The sequence below is a fragment of the Crinia signifera genome, chromosome 3 (assembly GCF_055691185.1).
Source record: "Crinia signifera chromosome 3, ASM5569118v1, whole genome shotgun sequence".
NCBI classification, from domain to species: Eukaryota; Metazoa; Chordata; class Amphibia; order Anura; family Myobatrachidae; genus Crinia; species Crinia signifera.
Genome location: NC_139219.1, coordinates 178,674,480 through 178,696,556, shown reverse-complemented (window position 1 = coordinate 178,696,556; position 22,077 = coordinate 178,674,480). Strand labels below are relative to the sequence as shown.

At 41.0% G+C, this 22,077-nt stretch overlaps 1 protein-coding gene across 2 annotated transcripts in view; it reads right to left on the bottom strand.

The window, feature by feature from the left end:
• FBXL4 (F-box and leucine rich repeat protein 4) overlaps window positions 1-22,077 on the bottom strand; it is a 48,357-nt gene that overhangs the window by 13,818 nt on the left and 12,462 nt on the right. For both annotated transcript variants that reach the window (XM_083177003.1, XM_083177004.1), the window contains exons 4-5: window positions 21,428-21,672; window positions 532-745 (exon numbers count right to left, since the gene is read on the bottom strand). In XM_083177003.1, coding sequence (XP_083033129.1) covers window positions 532-745; window positions 21,428-21,672 — 459 coding nt within the window. The remainder of the gene's footprint in view (window positions 1-531; window positions 746-21,427; window positions 21,673-22,077) is intronic.

Sequence of the window (22,077 nt, the reverse complement as noted above, 5' to 3'; positions counted from 1 at the left end):
TAATTTACAAGGCATGGTTTTACTTTGAACCCGACTGCCCCTTTAAAAAAACCTCTAAGTTCTGTTGACATCCTGCATGGCCACCGAACTTGAAGGCTATTACATTCAGACCATGTATACATTCTGGTGTTGACATTCTGAGTGTCAATAAACTGACTGCATAGCCTACCATCAGGGAATGCCATTTTCAGCCTGCCATTTAATGGAAGCACAGGGTTAAACAGTCACTGCTAACACTATATACTGAACAATCAACAAGTTGGTCCACATATACTGAGGGCTATTTATTGCTCAAAGATGCAATCAAAACAATCTTTATCTCATGATTCAAGATGAACCGATAGAAAAAAAACAGTTGCTGATCTGTTGCTTTTGCTTAGAGCAATGATATAGGTGCAGGTTTGCATCTGAGCATCGAAGCCCTCACTATTCAGAAGTTTATATTCCACTATGACATTTATGTTTTATTTACAAAATATATACGGTTTGCAGTAAAAGGTTTTTACACAACTAGTAGAATTCAGTCCTAACCTCAATTTTTGTGCGGTAGAGAACAAGGCGTTTTAATCCAGAAAGTTTTGAAATATGGCTGAAAGCCTGAGGAGGCAGCTTATCACAAGAGGCGAGATTTAATTCCTGAAGATTTGGACACATCTCGGCTATGGTTTCCAGGCATGCTTCATTTAAGAAGTGTCCACAGGCTAGCTCCAGGCGCACCAGCTCTGAGCCACACACTTTTAGGAGTCTGGAAAGGAAGGAAAATGGTTGTCTTCAAATGCTGGGTACACATATCAAGTTATAAAAAAAAAAAAAAATAATAATATATGACACTGGCGCTGAATTACATTTTCACCATAGACTTGCATACTAGGAGTCAAAAACAAAGTGGTCAATATTGTAGTATTGTTGCACTGCACCTGATTCAGATGTTAATTAGCTCCACTATGGTACTGCAGCAAGATGCAACACACCTCCTGCATGCATTACCGATTCTTCCTAGGGCAACTGATCAGCTGCCTGCATGACCCATGGGGCCGCTCACTGCATCTACTACACAGAGGCCAGGAAATCTCTGTACACAGTGAGAGATCATGTTCCCGTCCGTCCCCTACAATTACGGGAAATGGAGGTAGTAGCCGCAACCTCCCTGAAATGGAATAACGGTCAATCAACCGCCTAATGCTGCATTGTGACCAACTTTGCAGAAATACACTATAGAGTACAGGGCCGGTACATGCACAAAGCACCATAAATGTACATCTGTACTTTGATATATAAACTGCTTCTACATCGAGACCTGAATCAGGCCTAATGTGTTAATAAAAATGGTAATACAATCAGTGACCGGAGCTAGAGATTGAAACATTTTTGACTGTAGCATACACACTAAGACTCTTTAAATAACAAACCTTAGTACCTAGCTAGGATAATGTGTTACCAATCAAATTCCAATGCTGTAAGCAGAGTTTTCTTCAAATAGATGGTCAGTAATTCTCTATCTTGTAGCATTCTGAAATAATCACCAGGCTGTTTAAGACTTCATTAAACTGATCTGGTGAATGGAATTCTTTGTAAAGACTGCCCAACGAATATTCACAAGCAGGGGGCAGTATCTGGGATGTCAAAGCAAAAATAGCTGACACTAGATGTAATAAATTAAAAATGAATAGTGAATGTGTAACTCAAGTGTTCAGGAAAGTGTTTGTGGACCGCATGAATACTTGCACATACTGTAAATTTTCCCAATGCAATGCTGGCAGAGAAAACTTTGCAAAGGATGGTGGGAGTCCAGGATAGATTGTATATCCTTGCCACAGCACTATATTCAAAGCTGAGCTACAGTATGCTGATGTTCCTAAGAACAATATAAGGAAATAGTATAAGTCCCATATTGTCCTACACAATGGAAGTACCACCACTAAAACCTTACAACTTCTAACCTCCTTTAAATCAATCAAAAGTATTAGCTTGTATCTCAGTAATGCACCAGCAGGCTTCTCTACTGAAAGAAGACAAAGCAGAGATGGGAATTTTAAGACTAATGAGAATGAATAATTTACGCACAGTAAGAGGTTTTGTAAAATGTATTTATAAGTTGAAGAACTCAACATAGCAGTCTTAATGCATGATCATATTTGATTTGTTTCATTTCAGATTAACAAAGAACAACAATACCATATGTAAAGGGAATGTTTATCTACTTTTGAATGTTATTAAGGGGAAGATGTATTATAGCAGTGCAGATCATGGTGATAATGACAGGGGTGCATAGCATACAGCTGATACCACTTCCACCCAATAGATGAATAATATATCTACCAATAAGTGCGCTGTGAATATGTCTGACAGATTTCCCTTCTTGCTCACTCCCAAAGTCAAGTCAGCACAAATCTCTTCCTTGCAAGCGGTGTGTTACAGCAACACTAAATGCAAATGTTAAGGCAACTTCAAATTTCAAAGTTATTCAGTTGCAACGAATAAAGACTACGCCAAGCTGGGTTTTCCCTTAACAGTCCCCTCTATTGCAATGTACGATAGATGCTTGCAGTGGATGCTGCAAGGTAAAGGCCCCCATACACTATGCGATTTGGTCCCGATTTCACCCAATTCAGATGGATCGGGCAGTGAAATCGGGCCAAATCGCAGGTATAGACACCCGGTCCGACCCAATGCGCGGTCCCGTGCGCATCGGGTCAGAGTCGGGAGGTCGGACCAGCTGCACATAAGATTTGCTAAATCTTATGTGCAGCCTGGCAGGGGACACATGCGGCGGATGCTGGCGAGGGAGACGGGCAGGGGGAGCCGGAGCAGGGAGCTGTCAATGCTCCGTCCGATGGAGGGAGCAGGGGGGGGGCGCTTCTAGTAGCGCAGAGGCAGCGGACGCTGCGGGGGACACAGGTGGCAGTAACGTAGAGGCAGGCAGGGGGAGCCGGGAGCTGTCAGCGCTGGAGAAAAAAAAAAAGCCCATACAATGAATGGGCAGACTGTGATTGGCTGAGCGCTCTCTCAGCCAGTCAGCAATTGGCTGAGAGAGCGCTCAGCCAATCACAGGCCACCCATTCATTGTATGGGCTTTTTTTTTCTCCAGCGCTGACAGCTCCCGGCTCCCCCTGCCTGCCTCTACGTTACTGCCACCTGTGTCCCCTGCAGTGTCCGCTGCCTCTGGGCTACTAGCAGCGCCCCCCAGCCACCTCGCAGCGTCCTCCACCCGCCACCTGGATGTCCCTTGCCCCAATGCTCCCTCCACCTTGTAGCTCCCCGGGAGTTGCAAATGATACATCGCATGCGATGTATCATTTGCAAAACTTGGCACATCAGTGCCTAATCGTGTGTCCCCCTCCCGGGGAGCTGCAGGGGGAAATCAGGTCCGACTTGTCCTTAGGACAAGTCGGACTAATGTATGGGGGCCTTAAGTTTACAGCAAGGACAGGCTTCAGCCAAAATCGACCAGCCCCTTGGTTGCTGCTGCAATGTTCACTCAGTCTCCCCATGCTGTGTTACAGAAGAACAATAATAAAAAGGAATGCTCATTTAGCAGTTCAAAAGGCATTTTTTTATATTGCCTATGTGGCATTGCAACTAGCTATTAGAGCCAGAAAGCTGCCTCAGCACACCTAGCTCATATGTGTGTGACACATCTACAGCTTCAGAGCAGCATGTACAAATGCGCTTGGTATAACTTTGTAAAAAGTGAGGTAATGAAACCTGTAAAGTTGGGTGAAAAAAATGAGGGATTGGTTGATCTAGTACAAAAAGATTTAATGTCTAAAATACATATAGCCAGAATACATTGATAATTCTCTAAAATCACATAAAATTCATATCTCACCAACCAAACTGGGGAAAATGTATGGCCCGGAGAGTCCCAAGAGTCCTGTATAGGGCTGAGATGTAAATCGTCCTGTATGGAGCTGCAATGATATGCCCAATTGGAGCAGTAGGGAGGGAGGACCAGATGTAAGAATAAGGAGCGGCTTAAGTTGACACGGATTGCCGACTCCCTCCGCTGGATGGACTGGAGCGGGATGGGTCCTCTACCTCTACCTTACTGTAGGAATTTGTAATCCAAATGGAACCAGTGGAGGTGGTATTACCGGACTGGGATCTGTGCGTGGCCCAAGGGGACCCCCAGGTCCTGGTGAGGCGTGATGGTTGTCTCCAATGTAGCAGATGGTGGGGAGGACTTGAAGATGTTGATAAGGAGCGGCCCAGGATGGCACAAATAACCGACTCCCTCCGCTGGATGGAATGGAGCGGGATACAGTCCTCGACCTCAACCTTGCTGCTAGGACAGGGCTGGGCAATTGCGGCCCTCCAGATGTTGAGGAACTACACATCCCAGCATGCCTTGCATCAGTTTCAGCATGGCCACATAGCAAAACTAATGCAAAGCATCCTGGGATGTGTAGTTCCTCAACATCTGGAGGGCCGCAATTGCCCAGCCCTGTGCTAGGACTTGGTGGTCCAATTGGACAAAGGGTGGTAAGTAAGTGCATAAATAAGCACTTCCGGGTTCTTTAGGGGTACCAGTTTGGTATTCTGGAAAGAGATAGAAACCTGAGTCCTGACCGGTTTCGCTGCTCCAGGCAGCTTTGTCAGAGGATAACAGGTTTAAAACATGGCTGGCTATTTATTTCCTGTTACATGGGTCATGTGACCAACTTGATTAGATCAACCAATCTATTTTATAAACAAATAGGGCGCTAAAGTAGGAGGCAAGTTACTATAAATTCATACACAATATTATACAATAATAAGATATACACTAAAACATAGTTTGTTAATTGTAAAGTGCTTAGATTATGATCGCTAACTTGTGCAATCAATTTTGTTAGTATGGTAGTCATGGTGACTGAGATTACCTTATCGAACGTGCATTTCAATTGGAGGAATAACCTATTAGTTTCCAGGTCATTCTGCCCTGATGGTATGTGGGCTTTGAGAGCGGAAGTACCTGTGGTGCGACCTGTAAGGGCGTCCCCTCTATGCTTTAATGGCGGGGGGGAGGATTGCATGTCAGAGCTTGTTGTCCCTCCCTGAAAACGGAATGGAATCATTCGTCAGACTGCATTTGAGTCTACAAGCATAGGTCTACACCATTAGGTTGACTTGCATTATGTCGACCTGACTGAAGGTCGACATGGATTAGGTCGACAGGGTCATAAGGTCGACAGGTGTTAGGTCGACAGTGAAAAAGCCGACATTTTTTTTTCAAGCGTCGACACAGAAAAAACAAAAAAAACAACATGTCAGCTTTTTCACTGTCGACCTAACACCTGTCGACCTTATGACCCTGTCGACCTAATCCATGTCGACCTTCAGTCAGGTCGACATAATGCAAGTCGACCTAATGGTGTAGACCTATGCTTGTAGACTCAAATGCAGTCTGACGAATGATTCCATTCCGTTTTCAGGGAGGGACAACAAGCTCTGACATGCAATCCTCCCCCCCCCGCCATTAAAGCATAGAGGGGACGCCCTTACAGGTCGCACCACAGGTACTTCCGCCCTCACAGCCCACATACCATCAGGGCACTAAGATAGAACAGTTAGACAGAAACACGTTACTGGTAGATAAGAACAAGGCAGCAGACAGCAAGGAAGGATATAAAATATCTTTCATAACACAATATAACAATGATAAGAAACAAGAGGTAGAGGACCCATCCCGCTCCAGTCCATCCAGCGGAGGGAGTCGGCAATCCGTGTCAACTTAAGCCGCTCCTTATTCTTACATCTGGTCCTCCCTCCCTACTGCTCCAATTGGGCATATCATTGCAGCTCCATACAGGACGATTTACATCTCAGCCCTATACAGGACTCTTGGGACTCTCCGGGCCATACATTTTCCCCAGTTTGGTTGGTGAGATATGAATTTTATGTGATTTTAGAGAATTATCAATGTATTCTGGCTATATGTATTTTAGACATTAAATCTTTTTGTACTAGATCAACCAATCCCTCATTTTTTTCACCCAACTTTACAGGTTTCATTACCTCACTTTTTACAAAGTTATACCAAGCGCAGCTCAACACCCCTTTCTTTTCTTGTTCATTCAGTACAGGACTAACTATCCTGTCCCAGAGCAGCAGCTAGGGAAACACAGCTCCGGCCAGGCGCACCTGCACCCAGACCCACTCTGTGTGGTCAGGGTCACCACCACCCCTTTTTCAGCATGTACAAATGTTTACTGAGGTTTAGGCCGGCCAGTTATATGCTTTTAAAGCTGAAATATCTTTAAAGTGCAAAATCACCTCTTTAAAATATCTAAACAAACATTGCTCAATATAAAAAAAAAAAATAATAATAATCAGCACTATTGCAAATAGGACCTTTTTTACAGTTGTGCTCATAAGTTACATACCTTAGCATAATTTGTGATTTTTTGGCCATTTGAATATCAATGATAACTCACAAATTTTTCTTTCACTCATGGCTAGTGGTTGGGTGAAGCCATTTATTGTCAAACAACTGTGTTTACTCTTTATAAATCATAATAACAACAGAAACTACACAAATGACCCTGATCAACAGTTTACATACCGCAGTTCTTAATACTGTTTATTGCCCCTTTAAAATCAATGACAGCTTGAAGTCTTTTGTGGTAGTTGTGGATGAGGCTCCTTATTTTCTCAGATGGTAAATTTGCCCATACATCTTGGCAAAAAGCCTCCAGTTCCTGTCAATTCATGGGCTGTCTTGCATGAACTGCACATTTCAGATCACCCCAGAATGGCTCAATGATATTAAGGTCAGGAGACTGAGACTAAACCTTCACTTTATTATGCTGTAGCCAATGACAGGTCGACTTGGCCTTGTGTTTTGGAACATTGTCATGTTGGACTGTCCAAGTACGTCCCATGCGCAGCTTCCGGGCTGATGAGCGCAAATTTTCCTCCAGTATTTTTTGATAACATGCTGCATTCATCTTGCCATAGATTTTGACCAAGTTTCCAGTGCCTTTGTAGCTCACACATCCCCAAATCATCAGCGATCCACCTCTGTGTTTCACAGTAGGAATGGTGTACCTTTCATCATAGGCATTGTTGACTCCTCTCCAAATGTAACGTTTATGACTGTGACCAAAAAGTTAATTTTGGTGTCATCACTCCAAATGACTTTGTTCCAGAAGTTTTGAAGCTTGTCTCTGTGCCGTTTGTAGTATTGTAAGCAGGATGCTTTGTGGCATTTGCGTAGTGATAGCTTTCTTCTGGCCACTCAATCATGCAGCCAATTTTTCTTCAAATGCCTCCTTATTGTGGATCTTGAAACAACCACACCAAATTTTTTCCAGAGTCCTGTATTTCAGCTGAAGTTATTTGTGGATTTTTTCTTTGCATCTCGAACATTTTTCATGGCAGCTGTGGCTGAAATTTTTGTTGGTCTACCTGAACGTGATTTGGTTTCCACAGAAGCTCTAATTTTCCACTTCATTAGAGTTTGAACACTGCTGATTGGCATTCTCAATTGCTTATATATCTTTTTATATCTCTTTCCTGTTTTATACAGTTCAATTACCTTTTCCTGCAAAACCTTTGACAATTCTTTTGCTTTCTCCATGACTCAGAATCCAGACACGTCAGTGCAGCACTGGATGAAAGATGCAAGGGTCTTTCAGGAGACCAGAAACTCACTGACCTTTTATACACACACACACTGATTACAAGCAAACAGATCACAGGTGAGGATGGTTACCTTTAGTAGCCATTCAAACCCATTTGTGTCAACTTGCGTGCATGGGCCAAAATCTCCAGGGTATGTCAACTTTTGATCAGGGTCATTTGGTTAGTTTCTGTTGTCATTATGATTTAAAAAGAGTAAACACAGTTGTTTGACAATAAATGGCTTCAACTAACCACTAACCATGAGTGAAAGAAAAGTTTGAGTGTTATCATTCATATTCTCCGACAAATGGCCAGAAAAATCACAAATTCTGCTAGGGTGTGTAAACTTATGAGCACAACTGTACATCCCCAATTTAGCTTCTTTTTATTGAGGTTGTCCATACATCATTTTTCAAACTAAATGAAATGCAGTGTAACTGTACCATCATGGAGATAGAAATTCAAATAAAACATCAAGGATAAATGTGGTAAAGCAAACACATTTAATATGGGATTCATAAGCAAAATGGCAATATATGGATTAATTATATATATATATATATATATATATGTAAGGGCAGAGTCCACACTCAATCGCTTAAATCTTCAAGGGGGGGTGCTCCAACAGATGATTGAACATCATAAGGTATATAGAATGAAGAAATGGGCACTCACCAAGGACTTAATCAGCAACATCAGTTTATTGTTGGTACATCCGACGTAACGTAACGTTTCGATCTAGTATAGACCGTCATCAGGAATAAGTACAGCAGGTAAGGTCAAGCTCATATTCAGCACAGGCAACCTGGTATCCATCCTCCTTGACCTTACCTGCTGTACTTATTCCTGATGACGGTCTATACTAGATCGAAACGTTACGTTACGTCGGATGTACCTACAATAAACTGATGTTGCTGATTAAGTCCTTGGTGAGTGCCCATTTCTTCATTCTATATATATATATATATATATATATATATATATATATATATATATATATATATATATATATATATATATATATATATCTCTATATCTCTATATCTCTATATCTCTATATCTCTATATCTCTATATATATATATATATATATATATATATATATATATATATATATATATTTTTTTTTTTTTTTTTTTTTTGCTAAAATCCTACTGGGTACATCTGTAACTGGCACTCAGGGTTCGCACCAGGGACTCATTTTTTATGAATGGCTGGTTCATCTGGGACCCAGCCATTTCGGTGTGCACGCCGTGGTAATATGTGTGACCAGGGCGGAGGGATCTGTTTCCCTCAGTTGTGATGCGACCGTGGAGAAGACACAGGGTGACTTAGGGCCGCTTCATACATCTGCTGGGCGCGAAAATGAAAGGGTCCCTGTAACCGCAGAGTCATAGGCAGCATTGCATGGAAGCCGCGTAAGCTGTGCCTCAACAACAGATGGCTGGAACCAACACCAGAAGCAGTTGCTCATCAGGGGAACAGAGCTGCGGCTGGTGTGAGGACGGAGCACGAGGAACTGAAACCAGCATTGGGGGCCAGAACCAGGGAGGTGTGACAGTGAGGACGGAGCAGACCCGGGCAGGAAGTAGAGGTAAGAGGGGTGCATGGTCCATTTAGCAGGCTGCTTGGCTGTGTCATGTATGGGGATTTATTGCTAGCAGGACTCGGGCTGCAGACTTCCCCCCTCCTCTCCTTCCTCGCAGTGCTGCTCTCTTGTGTGTCACTGTCACCAGGCTCTGAGTGCTGGCTGTTAATGGCCCACTTGTCCCCTCCTCCCTTCACTGCATGGCTGGCAGAAAGGCTGCAGCTCACCAATTAACTCTTAACAGGCAGAGATGCCTGTAGGAGAGGAGCCTATAGACTCTGCTGGGATTTCCCTCACGTTCCTGCTGCCATTACTTTTAATTTTGTTCTAGAAACAATGGACAGGGGCAGAATCCTGATTGGTGCAGCACAGGTGTCCCTATTCCGACATTATGCCTTTTTCTAGTATGTGTATCTTGCTTTATGTGAGTGAGCAAATTGCCAATTCATTACCCCCCCCCCCCCCCCAACAGCTACAGTTTTGGGGTGCCCAAATCTGTTTGCTTACAAAAAAAATGCTCAGGCTGGCCCTTGCCTCAGGGTATATGCCATATGGAAGAGAGGAGGAGGCTTCTGTATGTGCCATGCTGGGGAAGGGGAGAGGAGGCTTTATTCCGTTGGGACCCAGAAAAGTGAGGGGTCCCAGGGACCGATAATTTTGGGGGTTTTCACGATCACTGGGCACTATTGGGAAAATAACATGTAACTGGCACTAAATATATGTGGAAGGACATGATTGCTTGGTATTGAAATTGAGTATCTGAGATTGTACACAAACTTTGTTTCATGTTTGAAAACATTGGGACAGATGTATTTAGCCTTAACAAGAGATAAATGCGAGTGTGATAAGGAGAGATAAACGTCCAGCCAATCACCTGCCAACTGCCATGTTGGCTGTGTCAGTAAGAAGCTGATTGGCTGGATGTTTATCTCTTCTTATCACACTTGAATTTATCTCTTAGAATTTGAAGGCAGATAAGAACCACTTGGCCCATCTAGTCTGCCCCTTTTTTTAAACATGTTACCTCAAACCATATTTGATCCTCATTTTTTTTGTAAGGATATCAATATTCTTATCCCAAGCATGTTTAAATTGTACTACTGTATTTGCGTCTACCACTTCTGATGGTAGGCTATTCCACTTATCTACTACTCTTTCTGTGAAGTAATTCTTCCTCACATTTCCCCTGAATCTTCCTCCCTCTAGTTTTAGTGCATGTCCTCGTGTTCTGTTGCTCCTCTTCCTGTGAAAAAGGTCTCCCACCTGTACCTTGTTAAAACCCTTGATATATTTGAAAGTTTCTATCATGTCCCCCCTTTCCCTTCTCTGCTCTAAAGTATACATATTAAGATCTTTTAGTCTTTCCTGGTACGTTTTGTGATGTAGGCCATGCACCATTTTAGTTGCCCTTCTTTGTACAGTCTCTAATGTATTTATATCCTTCTGGAGATATGGCCTCCAGAACTGAACAAAATACTCTAGGTGAGGTCGTACCAATGACCTATACAGTGGCATTAGTACTTCTTTCTTTCTACTGCTGATACCTCTCCCTATGCAACCAAGCATCTGACTTGCCTTCTTCATTGCTTTGTTACATTGCCTACCTGCTTTTAAGTCCCCTGAAATAGACACACCTAGATCCCTCTCCCTCAGTAGTTTTCATTATAGTGCCATTTATACTATATTTAGTCTTTGGATTTCTGAGACCCAAGTGCATGATTTTGCATTTTTTGGCATTAAACTGTAGTTGCCATGCTCTTGACCATTCCTCTAATCTACCTAGATCCTCAATCATTTGTTTTACCCCTCCTGGTGTGTCTACCCTGTTGCATACCTTTGTGTCATCTGCAAAAATGCACATTTTACCCTCAATTCCATTTGCAATATCACCAATAAAGATATTAAAAAGCACCGGTCCAAGTACAGATCCCTGGGGTACTCCACTTGTAACCTTTCCCTCCTTTGACTGTACTCCGTTTACTACAACTCTGTTTTCTGTCCTGCAACCACGCTCTTATCCATTCAACTATCTTAGAATCCAATCCCAAGCTTTCAAGTTTATTTAACAGTCTGCGATGTGGGACAGTGTCAAAAGCTTTACTAAAGTCTAGATAAGCTACATCTACAACCCCACCTTGATCTATTACTTTAGTCGCCCAGTCAAAAAAGTCAATAAGATTTGTTTGACATGATCTTCCCCCAGTAAACCCATGCTGTTTTGGATCCTGGAAATTGCTGGTTTTCAGATATTCTACAACTCTTTGTTTTAAGAGGGTTTCCATCAATTTCCCTACTACTGATGTAAGGCTCACTGGTCGATAGTTGCTTACCTCTTCCTTGCTTCCACTTTTGTGCAGTGGGACTACATTTGCTGTTTCCAGTCCTCTGGGATTGCTCCAGTAGCTAGTGACTGGTTGAATAATTCTGTTATTGGGTTTTACCAGCTCCCCTTTAAGCTCTTTTAGTATCCTTTGATGTATCCCATCTGGCCCCATTGATATATCCACTTTCAGTTTTGAGAGTTCTGTGAGGACTTTCTCCTCTGTAAATGTACTGGTCTCTCCCTCAGTTTTCTGACTATACTTGCAACTTAACTGTGGCCCCTTCCCCTCTCTTTCAGCAGTGAATACAGAGCAGAAATAATTATTAATATTATCTGCTATTACATTGTCCCCCTCAAGAAAACTTCCACTCTCTGTCTTCAGTCTAATTATTCCACTTTTTGTTTTTCTCCTTTCACTTATATACCTAATAAGTCCACCCCCCCCCCCCTTTACCCACTGACTGGGCCATTTTATCTTCAGCCTGTGCTTTTGCACATCTGATTACCTTCTTAGCCTCCTTCTGTCTAACAAGATTGTCCTCTTTGTCCTCATTCTTCTGCGTCTGCTTAAATGTCTTAAAGGCCAACTTTTTTGCTTTCACAATACTTGCTACTTCTTTTGCAAACCACAATGGCTTTCTTTTTCTTGTGTTTTTCCTAACTCTTTTGACACAAAGTTCTGTTGCTTTTAGAATTGCACTTTAATTTTTCCCACTTATCCTGCACTCCTTCCAAGTTGGCCAAAGAATCCCTTACAGAGTTTCCCATCTCTACAAAATCAGCCTTCCTAAAATCTAACACCTTTGTTTTTGTGTGCGATGAGTCAGTCTCTGTCTTTATTTTGAACCATACTGCTTGATGGTCACTGGATCCCAGATTTTCACCCACATTTATGTCAGATAATCTGTCACCATTTGTAAGTATTAAGTCTAATATTGCGTCCTTACGAGTGGACTCCCTCACCAATTGCTGGAGGGATGCTCCTTGCAAGGAATTCAGCATGTCCCTACTTCTGGTGGAACTTGCAACAGGCAGCTCCCAGTTTACATCGGGTAGATTAAAGTCTCTCATGATTATCACCTCTCCTTTTAATGCCATTTTATTGATGTCCTGCAATAGGCTCTTGTCTAGTTCCTCTTCCTGACCTGGTGGTCTGTAGATCATCCCTATACGAAGAATCGCCTTCTCCCCTGTTTCTATAGTCACCCAAAGGGCCTGTTTTTTCTTCAATACTTTATATTAAGGTAGTGTTTATATATTTTTTCACATATATTGCAACCCCTCCTCCAATTTTTCCCATTCTGTCCTTCCTAAATAAAGTATATCCTGGTATAGCTATGTCCCAGTCATGATTTTCATTGCACCATGTCTCTGTAATAGCCACAATATCCAGTTCATCCCTTGTCATTATTGCAATTATTTCTTTGATTTTATTTCCTAAGCTCCTAGCATTTGCACACATAGCTCTTAAAGTTGTGTTTGTGCTTCTCCTGCTGCTAGCTATGTTCATCTTTCTGAAAAGCGGAACCAACCTAGGTTGGTATGGAGCGCTTACCAGGAGTTGCTTTGGTCAAGTAGCTGCTGCTGGAGGGAGTAGTCAGAGCTCCCAAATGGAAAGGAATAAATGAATAAAGGTATATAGCAGCGCTGATATTACAAGGTAGAAAAATTTATTACACAATTAAAAACAGAAATAGGTAAAATACATTAATGAACCAATTGGTTCATTAATGTATTTTACCTATTTCTGTTTTTAATTGTGTAATAAATTTTTCTACATTGTAATATCAGCGCTGCTATATACCTTTATTCATGTTCATCTTTCTGCCTATATCCATTCGGTTTTGATCGGCATTATCTTCTGTTGCAGTTGATAGGCTTCCTATTCCATTTGCCTGCAGAGACAATACCTCTAGGTTGGGGGAGCAGATTTCTTCATTCTTATTTGGTTCACTGCCCCCTCTGCTAGTTTAAAAAGTTGCTTATGAAGCTTCCAAACTTCTCACTTAATATTCTCGTTCCCCTTGAAGATGGGTGCAGGCCATCACTTTTATATAAGGCTCTGTCTTGCCAGGTAGCTTGACTTTGACCTAAATATCCAAATCTCTCCTCGTTGCACCAATTCCTTAGCCAAACATTGAAGTTTCTGATTCTCAGAGTTCTATCTTCCACTTGGTGTACTGGCAATACTTCTGAAAAAGTTAGTGGTTGCCACCTGTTTTAGAGTAGTTCCTAACTTTCTAAATTAATCTTTTACGGCCATGACTTCAGCATTAACCAGGTCATTTGTGCCTAGGTGGACGATGACATCCACCTCCCCATCTTTTCTTGCTGCCTTCACAATTCTTAGCATGTGTTCTTTATCTCTTGGAGCTGTGGCTCCAGGTAAGCCTTTTTTTTAGACATTAAAGGATTTGTCACTTGTGTGTATGATGGAGTGGTGGGTAGCATGTGTTATTGACCTAGATGAAAAGTATGAATTAGTAAAAGGTCAGCTTTCTCAAACCACAAGGACATACAAATACCCAGGGAAACCAGACATTCTTCTAGTTCATCATTGTGATATACAGACAACAGTAGACCCAATGACTACAACAACCGGATGTGTGTACACCATTACAGAAAAATAAACTCTGTCTGCAACTCCAAAACTAAACTCATGGAAAGCATGAGCAAAACCTGGTCTGTTATAATGTTATATTGTGGTTTAAAAAATAAATAAAAACTTTATTATAGATGGAGCCCCTCATTGTCCGGCTCTCGCCAGACCATCCATTAAACTGGGATGCACGTGCGTCTCAGTCTCTCGGCAGCTGGGCGTTTAGGGGGGTGCTTCGGAACAGGGTGGGAGGAAGCTTTGGAATGGGGCGGCAAAGCGTTGGGGACGAGGGGGGGGGGGGAGATCACCGTCACCACAGGGTGCGCAAGTGTCTTGTGGGCGTGCGCCCCTGATTGGAGCAGACGGCTGGCGAAAGTTTCACCAGCACCTGCCTGAATGACGGGCGCTACATCTGTAATACACTGTCTGCAAGTGAGAATTTTGTATAATTTAGCTGCCTGCTTGCCAGTAAATTATTCTCATCTCATTATCCCATGGGAGTCCCAATGTGAAAACTTTAAATTAAATATGGGATAACTCATAATAAAATAAAATAAAAAAAAAATACCTTTTTAAAATAAATTTAGGTCAAAGGTCAAAGGTCATGGTCAAAGTTTATTAAACTTTTTGTTTTGTACTACCTTACTAAATTAAAATTGACAAAAATATCTAGTCATAAGCTTCAAAATGACACGACTTTCATCTCTCTGTCTTAATTAGAACTAAAGGCAAATGAAAAGACAATAAGTTTGCTTATTTTGTTCATTTTTAAATGGCTCCACCTCAGAAAATATCCAACCTATGGGTCCTTATTCTATTTGATTCGGACGGATGCGTATTTCGGACAGGAACTGAGTGTTCTTAGCCCTGCCTACCGTACAGATCACTCACACTGTCTGAATGCGGTAAGATGCCGAGCGAACGGACCGCGAGTGGATGTTTCATGTGAATACCTCCTCCATTGTTGGAACCTCCCCCAACCTCCGATGGTCGCCAACCATTAAATAATGGACCGAGCAGTCCGGCAGCACCGAGTGCTCCAGACCACTCGGACATTTTTCCGTATGAAAGCAGGGATATGGGCGGGCAGCTGACATCCGGCTATGTCAGCTGTCCGTCCCCACACGTGCGTCACGGCTGCATTACCATACGTACGCCCAGCGGTTTCATGGGGACGCCCATAAAAAGCGGGGCATACGCATATGTTAATGTACCCAAACAGCTTTTCATGCCCATCTCCACCCCCTGCTCGGATGGTTCTGTACGATCGTTTTCTGCACGTCCGAACACGCCGTGTTCGGACGTGTGAAGCATTCGCACATGCGCAGATACACCTCTGCACATGCGCAAACACCAAACATCGACCGTCCGACCGCACACGGAGCCATCCGACTCAATCAGAATAAGGGCCTATGATGCTGAAATTTGGTGTAAATTAGTTTATCAGACCTAACAAGCACAGCAAATTTCATTGAAAATCGGTGATGGTCATGAAAATGGCTGTGTTGATTTGATGTGGAATGACCCTATAAGCACCTCTAACTGGGATTAGGATAGTCTACTTCTGATCAGTGATTTCAGAAGGGACATGGAAAAGAAGCATTTACATAATGAACATTCTTATTTAGTATTTAGTTGCCTATGAATGAAAAAAGTACTTTTGAATCTCCATAAGAGAAGCAAACAAAACTTGAACCTGGATAAAGTGAGGAAACTGATATGTGAGTTACCTCTTTAAATAAAACATGCCGTCCTTTGAGATTGCATTTAACTAGGTTTGGGGTTACTTAGAAATGTCCTTATATTTGAAAAAAAAAAAAAAACAATTTTTTTTTTTTTTAAATAATGATAACTTTTAATGAATCAGAAATGCACTATATACATTGTTAATGTGGTAAATGACTATACTAGCTTGTCTACTTGTCCAGTTGTGCACTTGGGGCCTCCCACTTCTATTTTTACTCTGGTTAGAGCAGGTTTGTCTCTGAAGGAAGTAGTACACACTGTTGTAGGAAATGCTCAGTTTCTTGTCAATTTCTCACATGGAATAGCCTTAGTTTCTAAGAACAAGAATACACCGTTGAGTGTCACATGAAAAGTTCTCTTTTTCTGGCCAGTTTGAGAGTATCATCACAAATGTGATTCTCCAGATATTCCATTAGCTCAATAGAAGGGCAGCTTCTATACTTTATAAGAATTATTCATCTTAATCTACAGTGCATTTATGATTCATTTATTAAAAATATGTAATGATATATTCATTTTGTTATTGGATTAAGTGCTTTATTCAAATTTGAATTTCTTAAAACCTTAATTTCAATACCATTTTAAAAAGGAACACACAAGGAAATAAACAGGTTAAAATCCCATGAGGCAAGACTGTCATAGCATCTGCTAAAATAGTGCCAATATCACCATTAGCCAGGATTTAGTTCTTGTCTGGAGCACAGTTTCATTATGAACTAGTGTATCCAACTCATAAATTACACGATCAATAAGTGAAACTACCTTCAGTCTAGCCTCTGGATATTTACATGCCTGGAGCAATGTATGGTGCCTTCACACTGGAATGCTAGCAATAAAACAAAGCCTGCAATACTACTTTGTTTGATGAGACAAGGGTTTGAAAACCGAAAATGTTTTTAAAAAAATATTCTCAATTGTGTATTAAATTATAATCTCTGTTGCACATTTTGTTAAAAGACTGATGTGATTTTTAATTATTATGTCATTGCCTCTGGCTGAGTCCAGGAGCCTTGTCAAGGTTACATGCTTGGAATGATACTTCACTCCTGAACAATTACATGAGCAAATTTGGGAAAGGTGTAAAACTATTTAAAAATCAGAAACTGCACCATTATTTCTTTTCAAAAAAGCCCAATGGGCCTAATTAAATAGGCAGACTATTTTCACATATATACAGAATGGTATTGACCAATTAGTCATTTGCAGAAATTCCACATATGTGCTTGTCTTTAGAGATAAGCAAAAAAGGAGAAAGAAATTAATGTAAAAAAAAAAAAAAAGAAAAAGACAGACAACTTGCTTCTGGTGTGTTTCTGTTCTGCCACATTCTCCTAAGAGAAGTAAGACATTGATACTAGGAACGCTTTAACATTTCAGAGCTGTAAATGCTAGGTTTGTATCACAACTGCACCCACCCTGACTTCTTCTAGCCTCTAAAAACCAGGGATGGGAAACCATTTGCCCACCAGCTGTTGTTGAACTACACATCCCAGCATGCACTGCAACAGCTTTGCATGCTGGGATGTGTAGTTCAACAAAAAGCTGGAGGACCAAAAGGCTCCCCATCCCTGCTCTAAACTTTCATACCTTTACATTAACACAGAATATTTTTCAACTACCCATTTAAGCAGCATAAGTAGACTAGCTAATTACCGCCTATTTACAAAGTTCACATAAGCCTTACAAGGAGTTCTCTTTCTTCTCTCTAACCTCATTCCAGCATTGCTGTATGACTGGACCATATGAGCCACAAAGTATATTTTAGCATTGCAAGATGGCTGGATCAATATGCAATATGTAGCACTTCTCCTAATGTCTCAAATTCCTTTTTTTACTATTGTTGCACAATTGCAAGCAAGGCCTTTTAGTTGGTCTGTCTGTTGTCAACCTAGTCTTATTTTATTACGGTCACAATTGAAAAGTGCAGTGCACTATATTAGCAATATATATGTAATTATAAAATAAAAAAAAAAAAAAAATGTACACATTTACTCTGTTGACAATGCTCCAAGAGGTGTTGTGCCTGCAATTTGCAACACCACAGGAGCATTGACTTGAAGCAGCATGGTATCACAAAACACAAGGCAGACACATGGATCTACTCTAGTTGCAAATCAGGAACTAATTTATGGAAGCACAATTGTAATCAGTCAGCACACTGGTGCAGAGGAGATGGGTCCAAAGGGAGAACCCCATCCTAATTTAGGCAATGTGGGTTGAGCATCTCTCTTTAAAAATATATCATCTATCGTTGAAAAAGTCTTTGAAGAAGAACCCCAACATCTACGTATAATATTTACAGTGTTCAATTTTCAGGGGCAATCAAAAAAAAAAAAGATCCACAATCAGAGGCAGCTGTGCGCACTATGTATAATTATGGAAAAGCACCATCATTCATTTACCATGCAGTCCTAAGGGGGTACAAGGTAACACTAGACATTATGTGCTTGCGATATACTGCCATTACAAACATCCACACGTCTTGACAGATTGTAGGATTTGGTTGACGTGTGACTAAGTCAATTTCACTAGCTTCCACTGTTCAACGTTTAGCCGACATATGAACATCAGAACTTACATTATTCATTGTGCTCCAGAAAAAATCTTAATGGTATTTTGCTGTTAAAGTTTGGTGAACACTTGGAATAAGCAGAACCTAGGGGGTCATTCAGACACACTCATCGGGCTAGGAATCAAACAATTCTCAAACGACTGCACATGACACGTAGAGCACATGCGTGGGCCATCCGCTTGGGGGCATGCCGTCTGCTTTTTCTGGGAGTGTCCCAGAAAACGCAGGAGTTACCTGGCTGTTAGGAGGGAGGCCCCCTGACGTCATCAGTGAGTCCTGGCTCACTCAGTGCTGAGAGCAGGGGAGAAAACATTCCATGGTGAATGTTTTTCCCCACGGTGTGCACAGCTGAGTATGCATTCTCACCCGTGCACAGGGACGGAAGCCGCATGCATTCAGTGTGCAGCGGCTACCTGCGCGCTGGGCTCTGAACACTTGCAGCCCAGGTCCGATTTGAACCCCTAGTTTCAGGGATCAGAACAGTAACTGCATCATGTGAGAAAGAACATCTAGTGCTCCCCAGATGTTTGGAAATGAACAACTTGTTACCTACAGATCAGCTGTGCTGAGAAACATCTGAGGTTTGGATGGTAACAAAAACAACACCCTTGTTTTTTTTTTTACTTGAGAGTGCAGAGTTATTGAAACGGTATAAAAATGACATAGGAATGCATAAAAGAACCGTTTTGATTTTGTGAACAACATGTTATCAACAGCACTTCTGAAGACAACAGCCGTTATTGACGCTTTATTTTCATAGGCATATCTTCTACAGTCAAATGTCAGCGTGAGGAAGTGCCAGCATAACCATGTAGTTTATATGCTGGGGATAATAGTGTTACAAAATTACAGACCACAGGTATTTTTTATTTTTAATGACAGGCCACTAAAGAGCATCATGAAAAGCTTTAATCATTACTAAATAATGGCGTCATGTGTATCTTAACATACGTTCATTTGAGTGTTTATTTCAAACATCTTAGGTCTGCATTTAGAATGCTAGACTATTTAAGCTTAGCAGCTGACACACTGCCTCAGTGTTATTACTTAATATGCATATGAACCATTTGCGCATGATGTAATTATGCTATTCATTCACTGCCTCCCATAATGTAGAGAAGGGTAATCCTATTCATTCAGAATGCAGCTGCACAAATCACTGACTGAGCCACTAGAATACCAGAAATACGATTATGGTTATCTTTTTAAAATCAACATAACCAGGAATCTTGCCTCCATCATGGCGACTGATATTTCTCTAGCTTTAGATAAGGTCAGTCATTTAAGCCCACCATTGCTAACATTCCTACAATCTAAATCCTAACAGTAAATAAAGATTAAATAACATATCTTATGGTTTCTGCATACGGGACAATTTGGTAGCCGCCGATATGGCAGTGTGCCGGCTTTGGCTGGCAGGGTGGGAAGGCGTGGGTGCCATGTACTTTGTTCAGAGATAGTAGAAGTAGACTGTGCGGCACAGTCTACTACTTCCGTGCATCGGGATTGAATTGGGATACGGTGGGGCAAAACACGGTGCGAGTTGCATTAACTTGCTATCGATTTTGATTATATAGTCAAAACCTATAGCCTAAATCACACCATGTGCAAACAGCTTGATAAAAATATACATAATTAATAAACTAATAAGAGTAGATTCAATTGTTGTCGATGAGAGTTACAAAAAAAAAAAAAATGCATTCTAGCCAATCATATGGAGGAAAGTGTGTCCTTTTACTATTCTAGTACTAGTTAACAGAACCAATGCCAAGGAGAAAGAGGGGAGGACCTGCAGTCGTGTTTTGCACATCCGCTGCACAACAAGAGAGCGTGAGCATGGGTATTATGAGAAAATGCTGCCAAATAAAATATATAAATCACCACTATGAAGGAAGAAGAACATTTGTAACAAATATAAAGTTAGAGTTTTTGTATAGCAACATTTCTTGAGATCTGCGACATAGTAATTTGCACTCGGGTACATAAATGCTAACGTACATGTAGTGTATGTTAGTAACTACATAGGCGTGATCCTGGAGGGATCACTAGTAAATGTATATTATTTCAAAGCCTCAAGTTCAGAAAATTAAGTGTACATACTCAATTACTGTTCCTTCACTGTTATCGCAAAGATCTTCAATTCAAAACATTGAATTCAGAAATTTTACTTGGTGCACTTGTATACAGACTTGTAGAATACATTTAGAGGGTTGTCAATTAGTGATTAATTTTGTATAGTAAATAAAATCATTATTTCCGGTCAAATTTACATTCAATCTATTCAATTAAAGTGCCAAACAAAAAAAACACATGGATCTGCAAATTATTCACCGATCCACAGGATTTAGTCCAAAATGTGTCAGTTTTAGACTATTTTCCACCAATGCAGATTTGGCTTAGCAAAGCCGTACCTGTATCTGCAGGAAAAAAAAAAAAAAGTTGAATGCAGGCACAATTGACTAGAAGGGAAAAGGACATTACTGAATACAAGATGTACAGTCAAGCTAAAGCTTAAATGAAATATAAAGTTCATCCAATATTCATTTGTACAATCTGTCAAATGGATATTGGATGAACTTTATATTTCATTTAAGCTTTAGCTTAACTGTACATCTTGTTGTGAGATAGCACTTTTTGTTGGGACATTCGTAGGTTTGTATTACGGTATTTTAGGTGCACATGGTCTAAGAGGCATTTAATAAGGCATGTGGAGAGGTACATTGTAATGATTAACTCTGTACAATAACTGTTTATTAAGGTGCCTTCCCTTCCTCCTGCTTTCCAATTCTTTAAAGTCTTACACAACCTGGGAAGGGTTCCTCCCATTTTACCATGGTGAGGTTTCTTGCTTTAACTTGAAAAATACATTCTGATAATAGAATTTCAACTATTAATCCGAAAATTCCATCAAGATTGAATATGTGTGGGTCCAAATATGAACACATAGTCATTGAATTTAAGGTACACCAGAATTTAAGAAATACATTTAAGTTACCTGCTAAATCCTGAGGTAGAGATAAAGCCCCTGTTGCCAGTCCAAGATAAGTTTAGCCACTGGACCAGAGTGCAGCGTGGCAACAGGTACTCCAGAGAAGCATCATTCAGATTGGCCCAATAAGGCTGTAAACTTAGGTGAGTATACTGAAGAGGGTCACAGCAATGCTGATACAGGAGCTTGCAAGTCTGCGCCAGCCGACACAAGTCTGTAAGTGCTAAGTGGCTAATGATCAACTGGATTAGCTGCGAGACAAAGATTTAAGTAATGAATCAATGAATCAGTTAAACAGATTGTATCAAATGCAAAATAAAATGAACACATTTTTATAACTGAAACCATAGTAATTTACAGCTATTGAAGAAGTACTTTGTTCTGTACATGTCTATATTATGTGGGACCAAAAAGCTTAACAAGCTGTAAATTGTGATCAAAATGCTGCTATTTGTATATTCAACACTAAATAGAGAGATAAAAGCCGTATGATATTAGTAAAGGTGAGTCAGAATAATTGTAATGCAAGGTTTCTGCATATAATCGTCTCCTAACAATGTAAGTTCAATGTAAAGCAATTGCATGATATGATAGCGTTATAGGAAGCACAAAATTGAAGCCTTATGCGGGCCGTCAAACTCATGGCCCTCCAGCTG